This window comes from Oncorhynchus mykiss, chromosome 19 (genome assembly GCF_013265735.2).
Source record: "Oncorhynchus mykiss isolate Arlee chromosome 19, USDA_OmykA_1.1, whole genome shotgun sequence".
NCBI classification, from domain to species: Eukaryota; Metazoa; Chordata; class Actinopteri; order Salmoniformes; family Salmonidae; genus Oncorhynchus; species Oncorhynchus mykiss.
This window is the reverse complement of record NC_048583.1, coordinates 9,392,698-9,413,768: the sequence shown is the minus strand read 5'-3', so window position 1 is coordinate 9,413,768 and position 21,071 is coordinate 9,392,698. Positions and strand designations below refer to the sequence as shown.

At 45.2% G+C, this 21,071-nt stretch overlaps 1 protein-coding gene and 1 pseudogene across 1 annotated transcript; both read right to left on the bottom strand.

The window, feature by feature from the left end:
• Window positions 1-534: 534 nt before the first annotated feature.
• On the bottom strand, window positions 535-1,562 carry LOC118941451 (erythroblast NAD(P)(+)--arginine ADP-ribosyltransferase-like). The gene is made up of 2 exons (XM_036954184.1): window positions 1,427-1,562; window positions 535-1,302 (listed from the first exon to the last, which is right to left on the bottom strand). The coding sequence occupies exons 1-2, from the start codon at window positions 1,502-1,504 to the stop codon at window positions 535-537; spliced, it is 846 nt and encodes a 281-aa protein (XP_036810079.1). The 5' UTR covers window positions 1,505-1,562.
• Window positions 1,563-4,333: 2,771 nt separating this feature from the next.
• Window positions 4,334-20,529, bottom strand: LOC110516167 (annotated as a pseudogene).
• Window positions 20,530-21,071: the final 542 nt, after the last annotated feature.

Genomic DNA, 21,071 nt, shown 5'->3' with positions numbered 1-21,071 from the left:
GATTTCTATCTTATTGGAGACAAAATGTCTGGGGGGGGTGTAAAGCAAGACAGTACAGTAAATATCCCCCCCACCAGTCGGTAGTTTCCAGTATCCCTTTATTGGACATTTCAACTTGTGTCATGTTATATAACATCTTAATCAGTGGCCCATGTAATGTTGTATCTTCAGACAGTCTAAATGTAGTACAGTGAAAGTGATAACTAAAAGGACAAGACATACTGCAGTAAAGCTCAATGATTTTCTTTATTAATTTTGCCACAAGATGCAGAAGGTATATAAGTGCTTTAAAATCTCCTATGGAGTCTGATACACAGGTTAATACACACAACTTAATAATCACTATTTCTGGTAGTCAGGATGAGGTTTGTATTTAACATTCACCAATGAACCAATTAACTTACTACATTAAAATCTTTAGACAGTAAAAACACATTGTTTGGCTTTAAGAGGATAAGCAGCCTGAATGTTTGTCCCTGGATATAATTTAAGTCAATGACTCAAGATCAAGAGATTTTCTCAGTTAATCATTTTTTACCTAAACAGTTTGCAATTCAGGTTACTCCGGGGCTTGGGGATACTCTTTAGTGTGTACACAACATTGCACCAAAGGTTTTTATAATTCTCTTTCTTCAGCACGGCAGTAACTCTGAACACTTCATACGGTGGAATCAACACCTCCTTTTCATGATTCCCCAGTTTGGGGAAGGACTTCAGGTCAGCGCCAAAACATGTCTTTATCTCAAAGCAAGACTTATCTCCAAATCTTGTACTAATTCCCTTGTCGAGAGAGCTGGAGGCAAAGAAGCCAAATCTGATTACTTTGTTAACTTTACTAACAAACTCCATGTTGGTTCTTCGATACGTGGTGTGACAGGACTTTTGGTTCAGTTTCAGGAGGCGAATGGCGTCAGTCAGAAGGAAATGAAGGGAGTGGAAGGGGAAGGAGGTGGTGTACTCTGTTCTACTGGTCCGGACTGCTTGGTTGAACACTGGGTATATCTCAGGTACCTCTGCTGAGTAAGCACAGATAGCCTTGATATGATCATGTGTAAGTTCTTTAGGATTGTACTTGGACTTGTCCTTTTGGAATCGTTTCTTCACTTTCTCAATAGTTGCACATCCTTCTGCCTTCATCCAGGCTTGTTTGAAGATCCCCTCAGTGGAGTTTTCATTTGGAAGATATTCCTCCTGCACCTTCTTGTACATTTTTTCAGTGCAGTGTTTGTACTTGTCGTCAACAGAGTTAGGGACCATGTCTAAGGGTACAGAGAAATTGAGACCAGGCTGACGAAGATGAACCTTTCAGACAATATGGGGGGAAAAAATAGAATTTATTAAATTAATTTAAATTCCGTCTCTCTCTCTCGTTGTTGATTTATTTTCTTTCTTTCTCAAGTACAGTCTAAATAGTGTAGTGTCTTACCATCTTGGAGTCCACACCCAAAGTCCAAGCCGGGACGAATAACATCACAGTAAAGGTTAGGATCTTGAGTCTTGCCATGATGTCAAAATGTATTGGTCCAATGTCAACTTGTAATGGAGATGAATTGTCTTTTAAGATACAGAATCAGCATTCAAATGTTCAACTTTCAGGGGGTCTTGTTATACCAGGGGTGCTTATTTTCACAGTCCCTCCTCTCTTGCTGAGAACAGACACCTACAGGCACAAGTACCCCTCAAACCACAACCCCATTACCACAGTACACACACACTTTTTCTCAGTATCAGCAGTGGTGTTGCTGGTGTTAGTCATGTTCACACATAGCTCCCCGGGTGCCGATAACGTCGATTAAGGTAGCCCCCTGCACATCTCTGATTCAGAAGAGTTGGTTTAAATGTGGAATACACATTTCGGTTGAATGCATTCAGTTGTGCAACTGACTAGGTATTACCTTTCCCTTCACATACTCACACATATACTGTACAGTGTGGTGCCAGGTTGGGACAAAATCCTGCAGTACCAGCTGCACTGAAGAAATAGTGTTGCTTACCCCTGGCCTAGACTAAGCTTGTCTGTCAATCATTCCTTTAGCTGGTTGAATTAAATACTGCCCTCTTCTGGCTGCTGTGAGGAAAGCACCGTGTCAAGACACTAAAGCAGGGTTTACCAAACTCGCTCCATGGGACCCCAAAGGGTGCACGTTTGGGGTTTTTACCCTAGCTCTATACAGTTGATTCAACTAATCATCAAGGTTTGATCATTTGAAACAGCTGTGTAGTGCTCTTGCAATAACAAAAAAGTGCACTCCTTGGGGTCCCGACAACCGAGTTTGGGAAACACTGCCCTGAAGGCCTCTGGGTACATTAGTGTGTGTTTGATGCCAGTGTCCAGGGTATGATTGAGACAGTATCCCAATATTCTAATAATGCTGGTTATGGTTGAAACCTTTTCTTTGTTATGACTGAGATGTGAGAGGCCTGGTAGGTTGACAGGGTTCTATTCCTTTGTTATGACTGAGATGTGAGAGACCTGGTAGGTTGATAGAGTTATATTCCTTTGTTATGACTGAGATGTGAGAGGTCTGGTAGGTTGATAGAGTTCTATTCCTTTGTTATGACTGAGATGTGAGAGACCTGGTAGGTTGATAGAGTTATATTCCTTTGTTATGACTGAGATGTGAGAGGCCTGGTAGGTTGATAGAGTTCTATTCCTTTGTTATGACTGAGATGTGAGAGGCCTGGTAGGTTGACAGGGTTCTATTCCTTTGTTATGACTGAGATGTGAGAGACCTGGTAGGTTGATAGAGTTCTATTCCTTTGTTATGACTGAGATGTGAGAGACCTGGTAGGTTGACAGGGTTCTATTCCTTTGTTATGACTGAGATGTGAGAGGCCTGGTAGGTTGATAGAGTTCTATTCCTTTGTTATGACTGAGATGTGAGAGGCCTGGTAGGTTGATAGAGTTCTATTCCTTTGTTATGACTGAGATGTGAGAGACCTGGTAGGTTGATAGAGTTCCATCATATTACATTCATGTGATGTGGTGTTTACAAAGGAACGCAGACAAGGAAAGGAGACAAGAGAAGGAAGGGAGCAGATTGAGACTATTGGGACCTGGCCTTAACATAGCTGATGAATATGTTGTTTATGCTGGAGTCCAGCAACTGTATAGATGTCACCTAATGCAGCAGACATATCTGTAGAGGGATGTGAGGTTGCACAGATCAGTAGAGGTCACATTCTAACACACTCACGCACACGCACGCACACACAGGCAGGAAACACCACACGGTTTCTGAGAATAGTTTGTTCACACTTCTCATACTGGTCTATGTGTGAACATGACTAACAACAGCAACACCACTGCTGGTACTGAGAAAAGGTGTGTGCGTGTGCATGCGTGTGTGTGTGAATGCATAACAGTACACGAAGACCCTTCAACATCATCATCATCCTTCCCCTCTAATCAGGGACTGATTCAGGCCTGGAATACTAATAGCCAATATACCACAAATCAATGAATCAACTATCAGGGAATAAGGAAAACCGCAATTAGGCAAACCGTGAGGCCCCAAGTATAAACTTCAGAGCCAATCAAGGATGGCAGAGACGGGGCACCGCCTGCTATGAGAATCAACTGAAAGTGGGTGACTTTCTCTCGCTCTCTCTTTCATTTTCTCACTCTCTCTGTCTCTCTGTCTGTCTCTCTGTCTCTTTCTTTCTTTACCTACCTACCTACCTACCTACCTACCTACCTACCTACCTACCTCTACCCAGTCTTTATGGTCCTTTCTGATTTCCCTCTTATTGTAGACTAAATGTCCAGGAGGATGGAGAGTATGTTGTAATATTTAGTCATTTGTTGTAATTGTTGTAACCCATTGTTTGATGTTGCTGCACAAAGGAAGAAAAGACAGTAAATATTCCCCCCACCAGTTGGTAGTTTCCAGATTCACTTTATTGGACATTTCAACTCGTGTCATGTTATATTACATCTTAATCAGTGGCCCATGTAATGTTGTATCTTCAGACAGTCTAAATGTAGTACAGTGAAAGTGATAACTAAAAGGACAAGACATACTGTAGTCAAGCTCAATGATTTTCTTTATTCATTTTGCCACAAGATGCAGAAGGTACATAAGTGCTTTAAAATCTCCTATGGAGTCTGATACACAGGTTAATACACACATCTTAATAATAACTATTTCTGGTAGTCAGGATGAGGTTTGTATGTAACATCCACCAATAAACCAATTATCCTATTACAATAAAAGCTTTAGACACTGAGGACACGTTGTTTGGCTTCATTTACTATAAGAAGGATAAGTAGCCGGACTGTTTGATTTCAATTCTATTTAGGGACAATGACTCAAGATCAAGATTTATTTTCTTAATTAATAATTGGCTTCTTAAAAATGTTGAAATGCAGGTTACTCTAAGGTGGGCTTGATACTCTTTAGTTTATACACAACATTGTACCACAGGTTTTCATCATTTTCTCTCTTACTGCACAGCAGTAACTTTGAACACTTCATTTGGTGGAATTAACACCTCCTTTTCATAATTCCCCAGACTGGGGAAGGACTTCAGGTCAGCACCAAAACATGTCTTTATCTCAAAGCAGGACTCCTCCCCAAAATATGTCAAGACCTTTAGGAAAGAGCTGGAGGCAAAGAAGCCAAATCTGATGACCTTTTTCACTTCATCGACAAACTCCATGTTCGCTCTTCGATATGTGGTGTGACAGGTCTTTGTTTGTACTTGGACTTGTCCTTTTGGAATCATTCCTTCACATCTATTGCACATCCTTCTGCCCCTATCCAGGCTTGTTTGAAGATCCTTACATTGCTGTTTTCATTTGGAAGATATTCCTCCTGCACCTTCTTGTACATTTTTTCAGTTGGTACTTGTCATCAACGGGGTTAGGGAACATGTCTAAGGATTTGGGGGAATTGAGACCAAGCTGAGATGAACCTTCAGACATTATGGTAGAAAAATACAGGCAAAATGTGTAATAACAGAGGACCATTTTCTATATGTTTAAATATATGTAAATTAAAACAAATACATATCTAGTATAGAAATAGCTCTCTCTCTCTCTCTCTCTCTCTCTAAATATTATAGTATTTTACCATCTTGGAGATCACACCCAAATTCCAAGGCAGGAAAAAATACAGCAAAAGTTAGGATCTTGTGTCTTGCCAAGATGTCAAAATATGCTGGTCCAACGTCAACTTGTAATGGAGATGAACTGTCTTTAAAGATACAGAATCAGCATTCAAATGTTCAACTTTCAGGGGGTCTTGTTATAACAGAGCTCTTGTGGTTATGTTCACAGGCACGTACCCCTCAAACCACGAACCCCTTAGCTTAGTACACACACACACACACACACACACACACACACACACACACACACACACACACATTCAGCTGTGCAACTGACTAGGTATCCCCTGTACATAATCAAACACATACAGTGTGGTGCCTAGTTGTGGTGCCTACCCAGGGCCTAGTCAAAGGGTTGTCTGCCTATCATTCCTTTAGCTGGTTGAGTTAAATATTGCCCTCTGCTGGTTGATGTGCAGATTGCACCGTGTCAAGACTGAAGGCCTTTGGGTACATTAGTGTGTGTTTGGATTCAGTGGTCTCTCCTGCCAGTGTCCAGGGTATGATTTAGACAGTATTCCAATATTCTAATACTGCTGGTTAAGATTGTTATGACTGAGATGTGAGAGGCCTTGTAGGTTGATAGAGTTCCATCTTATTGCATTCATATGGTGAGGTCTTTCTGATCTGTGATAGGAGATAAGGAAATGGGACAGGAAGAGGACGGAAGCAGATTGAGAATATTGGGATGTGGCCTTAGTGGTTGGGCCTCTGACTGTGTAGTTTATGGTGAAGTCCAGCCACTGACTGTGTAGTTTATGGTAGAGTCCAGACACTGACTGTGTAGTTGATGGTGGAGTCCAGTCACTGACTGTGTAGTTGATGGTGGAGTCCAGTCACTGACTGTGTAGTTGATGGTGGAGTCCAGTCACTGACTGTGTAGTTTATGGTGGAGTCCAGCCACTGACTGTGTAGTTGATGGTGGAGTCCAGACACTGACTGTGTAGTTGATGGTGGAGTCCAGTCACTGACTGTGTAGTTGATGGTGGAGTCCAGTCACTGACTGTGTAGTTGATGGTGGAGTCCAGTCACTGACTGTGTAGTTGATGGTGGAGTCCAGTCACTGACTGTGTAGTTGATGGTGGAGTCCAGTCACTGACTGTGTAGTTGATGGTGGAGTCCAGTCACTGACTGTGTAGTTTATGGTGGAGTCCAGCCACTGACTGTGTAGTTGATGGTGGAGTCCAGACACTGACTGTGTAGTTGATGGTGGAGTCCAGTCACTGACTGTGTAGTTGATGGTGGAGTCCAGTCACTGACTGTGTAGTTGATGGTGGAGTCCAGACACTGACTGTGTAGTTTATGGTGGAGTCCAGTCACTGACTGTGTAGTTGATGGTGGAGTCCAGTCACTGACTGTGTAGTTGATGGTGGAGTCCAGTCACTGACTGTGTAGTTGATGGTGGAGTCCAGCCACTGACTGTGTAGTTGATGGTGGAGTCCAGTCACTGACTCTGTAGTTGATGGTGGAGTCCAGTCACTGACTGTGTAGTTTATGGTGGAGTCCAGACACTGACTGTGTAGTTGATGGTGGAGTCCAGCCACTGACTGTGTAGTTGATGGTGGAGTCCAGCCACTGACTGTGTAGTTGATGGTGGAGTCCAGCCACTGACTGTGTAGTTGATGGTGGAGTCCAGTCACTGACTGTGTAGTTGATGGTATAGTCCAGTCACTGAATGTGTAGTTGATGGTGGAGTCCAGCCACTGACTGTGTAGTTGATGGTGGAGTCCAGCCACTGACTGTGTAGTTTATGGTGGAGTCCAGACACTGACTGTGTAGTTGATGGTGGAGTCCAGCCACTGACTGTGTAGTTGATGGTGGAGTCCAGACACTGACTGTGTAGTTGATGGTGGAGTCCAGCCACTGACTGTGTAGTTGATGGTGGAGTCCAGTCACTGACTGTGTAGTTGATGGTGGAGTCCAGTCACTGAATGTGTAGTTGATGGTGGAGTCCAGCCACTGACTGTGTAGTTGATGGTGGAGTCCAGCCACTGACTGTGTAGTTGATGGTGGAGTCCAGTCACTGACTCTGTAGTTGATGGTGGAGTCCAGCCACTGACTGTGTAGTTGATGGTGGAGTCCAGCCACTGTATAGTTAGAACCTAATCCAACAGTTATATTGTTGACACAGTTTAATACAGGTCCCATTGCACGCAGGCATACACACACACACACACACACACACACACACACACACTGGACACACTCTTTTGTCTCCATAAGACACAAAAAAGTCACATGAATAACAGTGTTTGTTCAGGAGAATGTTGCCATTGTTAAACACTAATGGGACATTGTATTAGTCCCCATCACCCTGTTACTGCCTCAATACAGGGACATTTTATTAGTCCACCATCACCCTGTTACTGCCTCAATACAGGGACATTTTATTAGTCCCCATCACCCTGTTACTGCCTCAATACAGGGACATTTTCTTAGTCCCCCATTACCCCGTTACTGCCTCAATACAGGGACATTTTATTAGTCCCCATCACCCTGTTACTGCCTCAATACAGGGACATTTTCTTAGTCCCCCATTACCCCGTTACTGCCTCAATACAGGGACATTTTCTTAGTCCACCATCACCCTGTTACTGCCTCAATACAGGGACATTTTCTTAGTCCACCATCACCCTGTTACTGCCTCAATACAGGGACATTTTATTAGTCCACCATCACCCTGTTACTGCCTCAATACAGGGACATTTTATTAGTCCCCATCACCCTGTTACTGCCTCAATACAGGGACATTTTATTAGTCCCCATCACCCTGTTACTGCCTCAATACAGGGACATTTTCTTAGTCCCCATCACCCTGTTACTGCCTCAATACAGGGACATTTTATTAGTCCACCATCACCCCGTTACTGCCTCAATACAGGGACATTTTATTAGTCCACCATCACCCTGTTACTGCCTCAATACAGGGACATGTTATTAGTGTTTGTATTGGACCTGTGTGGTTTTAGTCCAAGCTTAGCGTGTCATTCAGGTAGAAGTACAATAACACACATGGACACCAGCACACACAGTGGATGTTAAGAGTTGCCCCAGTGGGTGACTGTATCCAAACAGTGGAAGGCTAGAGAAGGAGGAGACATTGGCACACACACACACACACACACACACACACATGCACACGCACACACAAACAATCACAGGTTTCTACATATTTTAAAGTGGGTGTCAATGTTTTCTCAAGAACAGAATGTTGGATGTCTGCATTCCAGCAACGTTCAGCAAACATTCTGATGTGTTTGGATGAAATGGTGCCATTGTTGTACTTCTGACCACTAAAGTTACAGTAACTGAGGTTGTGTTATAAACTAGGGGGTTCCAGCCCTGAATACTGATATGCTGACAGCTGTGGTATATCAGACTGTATACCACGGGTATGACAAAACGTGTATATTTACTGCTCTAGTTATGCTGGTAACCAGTTTATAATGGCAATAAGGCGCCTCAGGGGTTTGTGATATATGGCCAATATACCACCACCAAGGGCTGTATGCAGGCACTCCATGTTGAGTCATGTGTAAGAACTGCCCTTAGCCGGTGTATATTGGCCATATAGCACACCCCCTTGGACCTTATTGATTAATTATACCACATCATACAGTATTGCTAGTGCTACAAAATCTAGCCAAGGTGAAACACATTGACAGTTAAGAACTGAGGTCCTGTTTCTCTTGGCTGATAATGTGTCCCTAGTAATGTAAGGGTGGTGGGTTCGATTCCCGCTGATTCACAGACCCTATACTAAAGATGTATGCACCCGCTGTACTATAAATCACTTAGGATAGTTGATGAAAAATTAACACAACATTTTACTGAGTTACAGTTTATATAAGGAAATCAGTCAATTTAAATAAATTCAATAGGCACTAATATATGGATGACTGGGAATACAGATACAGTATGCATCTTTTGGTGATAGATACTTTAAACAAAACGTAGGGGCGTGGATCAGAATAACATTCAATATCTCCTTCACATAGAGTTGATTGTGGCCTGTGGGAATGTTGTCCCACTCCTCTTCAATGGCTGTGGGAATGTTGTCCCACTCCTCTTCAATGGCTGTGGGAATGTTGTCCCACTCCTCTTCAATGGCTGTGGGAATGTTGTCCCACTCCTCTTCAATGGCCTTGGGAATGTTGTCCCACTCCTCTTCAATGGCTGTGGGAATGTTGTCCCAATCCTCTTCAATGGCTGTGGGAATGTTTTCCCACTCCGCTTCAATGGCTGTGGGAATGTTGTCCCACTCCTCTTCAATGGCTGTGGGAATGTTGTCCCACTCCGCTTCAATGGCTGTGGGAATGTTGTCCCACTCCTCTTCAATGGCTGTGGGAATGTTGTCCCAATCCTCTTCAATGGCTGTGGGAATGTTGTCCCACTCCTCTTCAATGGCAGTGGGAATGTTGTCCAACTCCGCTTCAATGGCTGTGGGAATGTTGTCCCACGCCGCTTCAATGGCTGTGGGAATGTTGTCCCAATCCTCTTCAATGGCTGTGGGAATGTTGTCCCACTCCTCTTCAATGGCTATGGGAATGTTGTCCCACTCCTCTTCAATGGCTGTGCGAATGTTGTCCCACTCCGCTTCAATGGCTGTGGGAATGTTGTCCCACTCCTCTTCAATGGCTGTGGGAATGTTGTCCCACTCCTCTTCAATGGCTGTGGGAATGTTGTCCCACTCCTCTTCAATGGCTGTGGGAATGTTGTCCCACTCCTCTTCAATGGCTGTGGGAATGTTGTCCCACTCCTCTTCAATGGCTGTGGGAATGTTGTCCCAATCCTCTTCAATGGCTGTGGGAATGTTGTCCCAATCCTCTTCAATGGCTGTGGGAATGTTGTCCCACTCCGCTTCAATGGCTGTGGGAATGTTGTCCCACTCTTCTTCAATGGCTGTGGGAATGTTGTCCCACTCTGCTTCAATGGCTGTGGGAATGTTGTCCCACTCCTCTTCAATGGCTGTGGGAATGTTGTCCCAATCCTCTTCAATGGCTGTGGGAATGTTGTCCCACTCCTCTTCAATGGCTGTGGGAATGTTGTCCCACTCCGCTTCAATGGCTGTGGGAATGTTGTCCCACTCCTCTTCAATGGCTGTGGGAATGTTGTCCCAATCCTCTTCAATGGCTGTGGGAATGTTGTCCCACTCCTCTTCAATGGCTGTGGGAATGTTGTCCAACTCCGCTTCAATGGCTGTGGGAATGTTGTCCCACTCCGCTTCAATGGCTGTGGGAATGTTGTCCCAATCTTCTTCAATGGCTGTGGGAATGTTGTCCCACTCCTCTCCAATGGCTATGGGAATGTTGTCCCACTCCTCTTCAATGGCTGTGCGAATGTTGTCCCACTCCTCTTCAATGGCCTTGGGAATGTTGTCCCACTCCTCTTCAATTGCTGTGGGAATGTTGTCCCACTCCTCTTCAATGGCTGTGGGAATGTTGTCCCACTCCTCTTCAATGGCTGTGGGAATGTTGTCCCACTCCTCTTCAATGGCTGTGGGAATGTTGTCCCACTCCTCTTCAATGGCTGTGGGAATGTTGTCCCAATCCTCTTCAATGGCTGTGGGAATGTTGTCAAAATCCTCTTCAATGGCTGTGGGAATGTTGTCCCACTCCGCTTCAATGGCTGTGGGAATGTTGTCCCACTCCGCTTCAATGGCTGTGGGAATGTTGTCCCACTCTTCTTCAATGGCTGTGGGAATGTTGTCCCACTCTGCCTTAATGGCTGTGGGAATGTTGTCCCACTCCTCTTCAATGGCTGTGGGAATGTTGTCCCAATCCTCTTCAATGGCTGTGGGAATGTTGTCCCACTCCTCTTCAATGGCTGTGGGAATGTTGTCCCACTCCGCTTCAATGGCTGTGGGAATGTTGTCCCACTCCGCTTCAATGGCTGTGAGAATGTTGTCCCAATCCTCTTCAATGGCTGTGGGAATGTTGTCCCACTCCTCTTCAATGGCTATGGGAATGTTGTCCCACTCCTCTTCAATGGCTGTGCGAATATTGTCCCACTCCTCTTCAATTGCCTTGGGAATGTTGTCCCACTCCTATTCAATGGCTGTGGGAATGTTGTCCCACTCCTCTTCAATGGCTGTGGGAATGTTGTCCCACCCCTCTTCAATGGCTGTGGGAATGTTGTCCCACTCCTCTTCAATGGCTGTGGGAATGTTGTCCCACTCCTCTTCAATGGCTGTGGGAATGTTGTCCCAATACTCTTCAATGGCTGTGGGAATGTTGTCCCACTCCTCTTCAATGGCTGTGGGAATGTTGTCCCACTCGTCTTCAATGGCTGTGGGAATGTTGTCCCACTCCGCTTCAATGGCTGTGGGAATGTTGTCCCACTCCTCTTCAATGGCTGTGGGAATGTTGTCCCACTCCGCTTCAATGTCCTTGGGAATGTTGTCCCACTCCTCTTCAATGGCTGTGGGAATGTTGTCCCAATCCTCTTCAATGGCTGTGGGGATGTTGTCCCACTCCTCTTCAATGGCTGTGGGAATGTTGTCCCACTCCGCTTCAATGGCTGTGGGAATGTTGTCCCACTCCTCTTCAATGGCTGTGGGAATGTTGTCCCACTCCTCTTCAATGGCTGTGGGAATGTTGTCCCACTCCTCTTCAATGGCTGTGGGAATGTTGTCCCACTCCTCTTCAATGGCCGTGGGAATGTTGTCCCACTCCTCTTCAATGGCCTTGGGAATGTTGTCCCACTCCTCTTCATTGGCTGTGGGAATGTTGTCCCACTCAGCTTCAATGGCTGTGGGAATGTTGTCCCAATCCTCTTCAATGGCTGTGGGAATGTTGTCCCACTCCTCTTCAATGGCTATGGGAATGTTGTCCAACTCCTCTTCAATGGCTGTGCGAATGTTGTCCCACTCCTCTTCAATTGCCTTGGGAATGTTGTCCCACTCCTCTTCAATGGCTGTGGGAATGTTGTCCCACTCCTCTTCAATGGCTGTGGGAATGTTGTCCCACCCCTCTTCAATGACTGTGGGAATGTTGTCCCACTCCTCTTCAATGGCTGTGGGAATGTTGTCCCACTCCTCTTCAATGGCTGTGGGAATGTTGTCCCACTCCTCTTCAATGGCTGTGGGAATGTTGTCCCACTCCTCTTCAATGGCTTTGGGAATGTTGTCCCACTCCTCTTCAATGGCTGTGGGAATGTTGTCCCACTCCTCTTCAATGGCTGTGGGAATGTTGTCCCACTCCGCTTCAATGGCTGTGGGAATGTTGTCCCACTCCGCTTCAATGGCTGTGGGAATGTTGTCCAACTCCGCTTCAATGGCTGTGGGAATGTTGTCCTACTCCGCTTCAATGGCTGTGGGAATGTTGTCCCACTCCTCTTCAATGGCTGTGGGAATGTTGTCCCACTCCTCTTCAATGGCTGTGGGAATGTTGTCCCACTCCGCTTCAATGTCCTTGGGAATGTTGTCCCACTCCTCTTCAATGGCTGTGGGAATGTTGTCCCAATCCTCTTCAATGGCTGTGGAAATGTTGTCCCAATCCTCTTCAATGGCTGTGGGAATGTTGTCCCACTCCGCTTCAATGGCTGTGGGAATGTTGTCCCACTCCTCTTCAATGGCTGTGGGAATGTTGTCCCACTCTGCTTCAATGGCTGTGGGAATGTTGTCCCACTCCTCTTCAATGGCTGTGGGAATGTTGTCCCAATCCTCTTCAATGGCTGTGGGAATGTTGTCCCACTCCTCTTCAATGGCTGTGGGAATGTTGTCCCACTCCGCTTCAATGGCTGTGGGAATGTTGTCCCACTCCGCTTCAATGGCTGTGGGAATGTTGTCCCACTCCTCTTCAATGGCTATGGGAATGTTGTCCCACTCCTCTTCAATGGCTGTGCGAATGTTGTCCCACTCCTCTTCAATTGCCTTGGGAATGTTGTCCCACTCCTCTTCAATGGCTGTGGGAATGTTGTCCCACTCCTCTTCAATGGCTGTGGGAATGTTGTCCCACTCCTCTTCAATGGCTGTGGGAATGCTGTCCCACTCCTCTTCAATGGCTGTGGGAATGTTGTCCCACTCCTCTTCAATGGCTGTGGGAATGTTGTCCCACTCCTCTTCAATGGCTGTGGGAATGTTGTCCCACTCCGCTTCAATGTCCTTGGGAATGTTGTCCCACTCCTCTTCAATGGCTGTGGGAATGTTGTCCCACTCCTCTTCAATGGCTGTGGGAATGTTGTCCCACTCCGCTTCAATGGCTGTGGGAATGTTGTCCCAATCCTCTTCAATGGCTGTGGGAATGTTGTCCCACTCCTCTTCAATGGCTATGGGAATGTTGTCCCACTCCTCTTCATTGGCTGTGCGAATGTTGTCCCACTCCACTTCAATTGCCTTGGGAATGTTGTCCCACTCCTCTTCAATGGCTGTGGGAATGTTGTCCCACTCCTCTTCAATGGCTGTGGGAATGTTGTCCCACCCCTCTTCAATGGCTGTGGGAATGTTGTCCCACTCCTCTTCAATGGCTGTGGGAATGTTGTCCCACTCCTCTTCAATGGCTGTGGGAATGTTGTCCCACTCCTCTTCAATGGCTGTGGGAATGTTGTCCCACTCCTCTTCAATGGCTGTGGGAATGTTGTCCCACTCCTCTTCAATGGCTGTGGGAATGTTGTCCCACTCCTCTTCAATGGCTGTGGGAATGTTGTCCCACTCCGCTTCAATGGCTGTGGGAATGTTGTCCCACTCCTCTTCAATGGCTGTGGGAATGTTGTCCCACTCCGCTTCAATGTCCTTGGGAATCTTGTCCCACTCCTCTTCAATGACTGTGGAAATGTTGTCCCAATCCTCTTCAATGGCTGTGGGGATGTTGTCCCACTCCTCTTCAATGGCTGTGGGAATGTTGTCCCACTCCGCTTCAATGGCTGTGGGAATGTTGTCCCACTCCTCTTCAATGGCTGTGGGAATGTTGTCCCACTCCTCTTCAATGGCTGTGGGAATGTTGTCCCACTCCTCTTCAATGGCCATGGGAATGTTGTCCCACTCCTCTTCAATGGCCTTGGGAATGTTGTCCCACTCCTCTTCAATGGCTGTGGGAATGTTGTCCCACTCCTCTTCAATGGCTGTGGGAATGTTGTCCCACTCCTCTTCAATGGCTGTGGGAATGTTGTCCCACTCCTCTTCAATGGCTGTGGGAATGTTGTCCCACTCCCCTTCAATGGCTGTGGGAATGTTGTCCCACTCCTCTTCAATGACTTGTGAAGGTGGTGGATAATGTCTGGAACTGGAACAAGCTGTCGTACACGTCAATCCATAGCATCCCAAACATGCTCAATCGGTGACATGTCTGGTGAGTATGCAAGCCATGGAAGAAATGCGACATTTTCAGCTTTGTGGAAATGTGTACAGACCCTTGCGACATGGGGATGTGCATTATCATGCTGATACATGAGGTGATGGCTGCGGATGAAAGGCAGAACAATGGGCCTGAGGATCTCACCACGGTATCTCTGTGCATTCAAATTGCTTTTGGTAAAATGCAATTGTGTTCATTGTCCATAGCTTATGCCTGCCCATACTATAACCCCACCTCCACCACGGGGCACTCTGTTCACAACGTTGATATCAGCAAACCGCTCGATCACGCAAATGTGAAGAGCACATTTGCGTGCCAGTTGCCATCGAAGGTGAACATTTGCCCACTGAAGTTGATTACAATGTCAGGTCAAGACCCTGATGAGGATGACAAGCACGCAGATGTGTTTGCCTGAAGCAGTTTCTGACAGTTTATGCAGAAATTCTTTGCTTCTGCAAACCCACAGTTTCATCAGCTGTCTGGGTGGCTGTTCTCAGACGATCCCGGTAGGTGAAGAAGCCGGATGTGGAGGTCCTGGGCTGGCGTGGTGGTTAAACGTGGTCTGCGGTTGAGAGGCCGGTTGGACGTACTGCCAAATTCTCTAATGTTACGTTGGGGGCGGCTTATGGGTAGGGAAATTACCATTAATTTGTGAGGCAACAACTTTGGTGGACATTCCTGCATTCAGCATGCCAAATGCACGTTCCCTCAAAACTTGAGACATCTGTGGCATTGAGTTGTGTGACAAAACTGCACATTTTAGAGTGGCCTTTTTTGTCCCCAGCGCATTACCTGTGTAATGATCATGCTGTTTAATCAGCTTCTTGATATGCCACACATGTCAGGCTTATTGGATTATTTTGGCAAAGGAGAAATGCTCACTAACAGGGATGTAAACAAATCTGTGCACAAAATCTGAGAGAAATGAGCTTTTTGTGCATTTGGAACATATCTGGGATTTTTTATTTCAGCTCATGAAACATGGGACCAACACTTTACATGTTGCATTTATATTTTTGTTCAGTATTTAACAGGCTTCTCTGTTGAAGGAGAACATGAGAAAAGAGTGTATTTTGGAGACAGTTATCACCTACCAATATAACGATACTGTAAATCACCTTATTGGAAGACATGTTTAACTTTCATGTGGTACTACAGTATACAAAAATATACTGTATGATCTTGTCAGGCTACAGTCTTGATTCTCCACTCTGTTCCTGATGTTGTGTTGTCAGGCTACAGCCATGATTCTCCACTCTGTTCCTGATGCTGTGTTGTCAGGCTACAGCCATGATTCTCCACTCTGTTCCCGATGTTGTGTTGTCAGGCTACAGCCATGATCCTCCACTCTGTTCCTGATGTTGTGTTGTCAGGCTACAGTCTTGATTCTCCACTCTGTTCCTGATGTTGTGATGTCAGGCTACAGCCATGATTCTCCACTCTGTTCCCGATGTTGTGTTGTCAGGCTACAGCCATGATCCTCCACTCTGTTCCTGATGTTGTGTTGTCAGGCTACAGTCTTGATTCTCCACTCTGTTCCTGATGTTGTGTTGTCAGGATACAGCCATGATTCTCCACTGTGTTCCGGATGCTGTGTTGTCAGGCTACATCCATGATTCTCCACTCTGTTCCTGATGTTGTGTTGTCAGGCTACAGCCATGATTCTCCTCTCTGTTCCTGATGTTGTGTTGTCAGGATACAGCCATGATTCTCCTCTTTGTTCCTGATGTTGTGTTGTCAGGCTACAGCCATGATCCTCCACTCTGTTCCTGATGTTGTGTTGTCAGGCTACAGCCATGATTCTCCACTCTGTTCCTGATGTTGTGTTGTCAGGCTACAGCCATGATTCTCCACTCTGTTCCTGATGTTGTGTTGTCAGGCTACAGCCATGATTCTCCACTCTGTTCCCGATATTGTGTTGTCAGGCTACAGCCATGATCCTCCACTCTGTTCCTGATGTTGTGTTGTCAGGCTACAGTCTTGATTCTCCACTCTGTTCCTGATGTTGTGTTGTCAGGCTACAGCCATGATTCTCCACTCTGTTCCTGATGATGTTGTGTTGTCAGGCTACAGCCATGATTCTCCACTCTGTTCCTGATGTTGTTTTTGTCAGGCTACAGTCTTGATTCTCCACTCTGTTCCTGATGTTGTGTTGTCCGGCTACAGTCTTGATTCTCCTCTGTGTTCCTACTGGTAGCCTGTATGTGTATTATTTAATTGAACCTTCATTTATACAGGTTATTCTCCTTGGGATATATTTTACAGTAAAGGCCTGTTGTAACTTGTACCAGTACTGTGCTGTTCCATCTCCACGTCAAGGTCTTTACATGGCTGTTAGTCTGTTTGTTTGTATCTTGTACTGTACTGTTCCATCTAGCTCCACGTCAAGGTCTTTACATGGCTGTTAGTCTGTTTGTTTGTATCTTGTACTGTACTGTTCCATCTAGCTCCACGTCAAGGTCTTTACATGGCTGTTAGTCTGTTTGTTTGTATCTTGTACTGCACTGTGCTGTTCCATCTAGCTCCACGTCAAGGTCTTTACATGGCTGTTAGTCTGTTTGTTTGTATCTTGTACTGCACTGTGCTGTTTCTGTGGAAGTATGCTTCGAATGCTCTGACTCATGCAAGGATTGCTCTATCATAACCTTTGTGAGAAACAGAGAAATAAACGATGAGAAATAAAACTATGAGAAAAAAAACTATGTAAATCAAAACAAGGTGGAGAAACTGTCATCTCTGGTGAAATTTACTCAACTGGGGAAAGAGTAATCTCCCTCTTCAGACAAAATGTGTTCTTTGTATTAAATACCTCTCAATCAAACAATAAAGGTGGATTAATTTAGGATTAATGGCTTTGGATGGTGTTTGTGTTGTATGTGTTACCTGTGTTAATGTCATTGTAGGTGGAACTATCAGGAGGTGGTTTAAATAAACAAGGGATAGTTTCACTCAACCTGTTTTTCTATCACTTTCTCTCCTTCAATCAGTGGGAATGACATTAAACTCATCTTTGACTCCTCCCTATGTCTCTCTCTCTCTCTCCCTCTACCACTCTCTCTCTCTCTATCTCTACCACTCTCTCTCCCCACTCAATCTTTCTCTCTGTGTTTAGTAATTGTATTGTTCCTCAGTGTATTTTGTGTGATTGTTGAGTATTCACACATGAAGTGTCGGTCATCACCACCTCTGAGTAAACAGCAGACACCTCCTTCCCAAACAACATGAAGTGTCTGTCATCACCACCTCTGAGTAAACAGCAGACACCTCCTTCCCAAAGCATACAGATTGTTTGTAGTATACAGAAGCTTTGACTAACCTTCATTCATACGTTCATTATCCCCTCTGTCATCCCTCTCTCTTCCACTCCCTCCCTCTATACAACTCTCTGTCATCCCTCTCTCTTCCACTCCCTCCCTCTATACAACTCTCTGGTATCCCTCTCTCTTCCACTCCCTCCCTCTATACAACTCTCTGTCATCCCTCTCTCTTCCACTCCCTCCCTCTATACAACTCTCTGTCATCCCTCTCTCTTCCACTCCCTCCCTCTATACAACTCTCTGGTATCCCTCTCTCTTCCACTCCCTCCCTCTATACAACTCTCTGGTGTCCCTCCCTCTATACAACTCTCTGGTGTCCCTCCCTCTATACAACTCTCTGGTGTCCCTCCCTCTATACAACGCTCTGGTGTCCCTCCCTCTATACAACTCTCTGGTATCCCTCCCTCTATACAACTCTCTGGTATCCCTCCCTCTATACAACTCTCTGGTATCCCTCCCTCTTTACAACTCTCTGGTATCCCTCCCTCTATACAACTCTCTGGTATCCCTCCCTCTTTACAGCTCTCTGGTATCCCTCCCTCTTTACAACTCTCTGGTATCCCTCCCTCTATACAACTCTCTGGTATCCCTCCCTCTATACAACTCTCTGGTATCCCTCCCTCTATACAACTCTCTGGTGTCCCTCCCTCTTTACAACTCTCTGGTGTCCCTCCCTCTATACAACTCTCTGGTATCCCTCCCTCTATACAACTCTCTGGTATCCCTCCCTCTATACAACTCTCTGGTGTCCCTCCCTCTTTACAACTCTCTGTCATTCACGTTTTCCTTTCTCATGTTCTTCTAAGATTGTGATATTATTTTTCCTGTCAGGTCCCTCTCCTTTTCTCTATATTTCCTCCGTCTCTCTCTCTGTCCTTTAAAGACTCTTGTCCTTTCTGGACATCTGTAGCATCCTGCTACTGTACTTTATGTAAAACTGGAATGAATGGCTCTACTTCTATGTTACCTTCCACCTGACCATTGACAGGAAATGAGAGTGACCGTATTGCCATGGAAATGAAAGTGAAAGCAAATGACAATTGGATGAAGAAGTAACCTGACAGGGTAATTGTGTCAGAACAGTGGAAGGCCAGAAAAGGAGAATCTTTTGGTTCTCTCTTATACATCACTAAAGGTTGAATCCTAACTTCAGGTCCAATTTTCATGTAGTCTCCATATGACATCAATGCATTACTAAGTGAATGTTTGACTTAAGTGGAAGTTAGGATTCACCCCTGCGTGTAATTGTGATGAAACAGTGGAACGCCAGAAAAGGATACTTTAGCACACACACACACGCGCGCACGCGTGCACATACACTGAGGCATCTAAAACATAGGGGGCTTCTGAGGGGAAGACGGCTCATACTAATGGCATGGAAACCATGTTTGATATTATTCTATTGACTCCGTTCCAGACATTATTATGAGCCGTCCTTCCCTCAGCAGCCTCCACTGATCTCTGGTATCCCTCCCTCTATACAACTCTCTGGTATCCCTCCCTCTATACAACTCTCTGGTATCCCTCCCTCTATACAACTCTCTGGTATCCCTCCCTCTATACAACTCTCTGGTGTCCCTCCCTCTACACAACTCTCTGGTATCCCTCTCTCTCTCGTCCCTCCCTCACAATGCACATTCACTCATCAAACATGAAAATAAAATATATGAAAAATATCACTTTTCTCCTATGATTTGCTAAATGCTGCTTCTCTTATTGAACTAAGAAAAAACAGACAACAGCTGACAGAGAAAAAAAGGCCTTCATTGGAATGAAAAGTTAACCATTTGTTATGAGATACATCACTTCACAGAATGTCCCCCAAACGGCACCCTATTCCTTAAATAGTGCACTACAGTTGACCAGGACTCATAGGGCTCATAGGACTCATAGGGCTCATAGTGCTCATAGGACTCATAGAACTCATAGGGCTCATAGTGATCATAGGACTCATAGAACTCATAGGGCTCATAGTGATTATAGGACTCATAGAACTCATAGGGCTCATAGGACTCATAGGGCTCATAGTGCTCATAGGACTCATAGAACTCATAGGGCTCATAGTGATCATAGGACTCATAGAACTCATAGGGCTCATAGTGATCATAGGACTCATAGAACTCATAGGGCTCATAGTGCTCATAGGACTCATAGAACTCATAGGGCTCATAGTGATCATAGGACTCATAGAACTCATAGGGCTCATAGTGATTATAGGACTCATAGAACTCATAGGGCTCATAGGACTCATAGGGCTCATAGTGCTCATAGGACTCATAGGACTCATAGGGCTCATAGGACTCATAGGGCTCATAGTGCTCATAGGACTCATAGAACTCATAGGGCTCATAGTGCTCATAGGACTCATAGGGCTCATAGTGCTCATAGGACTCATAGAACTCATAGGGCTCATAGTGATCATAGGACTCATAGAACTCATAGGGCTCATAGTGATCATAGGACTCATAGAACTCATAGGGCTCATAGGACTCATAGGGCTCATAGTGCTCATAGGACTCATAGAACTCATAGGGCTCATAGTGATCATAGGACTCATAGAACTCATAGGGCTCATAGTGCTCATAGGACTCATAGTGCTCATAGGACTCATAGAACTCATAGGGCTCATAGTGCTCATAGGACTCATAGTGCTCATAGGACTCATAGTGCTCATAGCACTCATAGAACTCATAGTGCTCATAGTGCTCATAGGACTCATAGAACTCAGTGCTCATAATGCTCATAGTGCTCATAGTGCTCATAGGACTCATATGAAACATATGGCTCTCAGGACTCATAGGACTCATAGTGCTAATAGTGCGCATAGAGGTCATAGGGCTCATAGGGATCATAGAGCTCATAGTGCTCATATGAGTCATGGTGCTTATAGGACTTATTGTGCTCATAGGACTCAGTGCTCATAGGACTCATGGTGCTTATAGGAATTATTGTGCTCATAGGACTCATGGTGCTTATAGGACTTATTGTGCTCATAGGACTCATGTACAGTGCCTTGCGAAAGTATTCGGCCCCCTTGAACTTTGCGACCTTTTGCCACATTTCAGGCTTCAAACATAAAGATATAAAACTGTATTTTTTTGTGAAGAATCAACAACAAGTGGGACACAATCATGAAGTGGAACGACATTTATTGGATATTTCAAACTTTTTTAACAAATCAAAAACTGAAAAATTGGGCGTGCAAAATTATTCAGCCCCCTTAAGTTAATACTTTGTAGCGCCACCTTTTGCTGCGATTACAGCTGTAAGTCGCTTCGGGTATGTCTCTATCAGTTTTGCACATCGAGAGACTGACATTTTTCCCCATTCCTCCTTGCAAAACAGCTCG

Bases quoted from the DNA above. Each gene is read 5' to 3' on its own strand.
- LOC118941451 (XM_036954184.1), bottom strand. From the start codon at position 1,504: ATGGCAAGACTCAAGATCCTAACCTTTACTGTGATGTTATTCGTCCCG. The intron at 1,303-1,426 runs GTAAGACACTAC...ATTGTCTGAAAG, and splicing joins TGGGTGTGGACTCCAAGATG to GTTCATCTTCGTCAGCCTGG.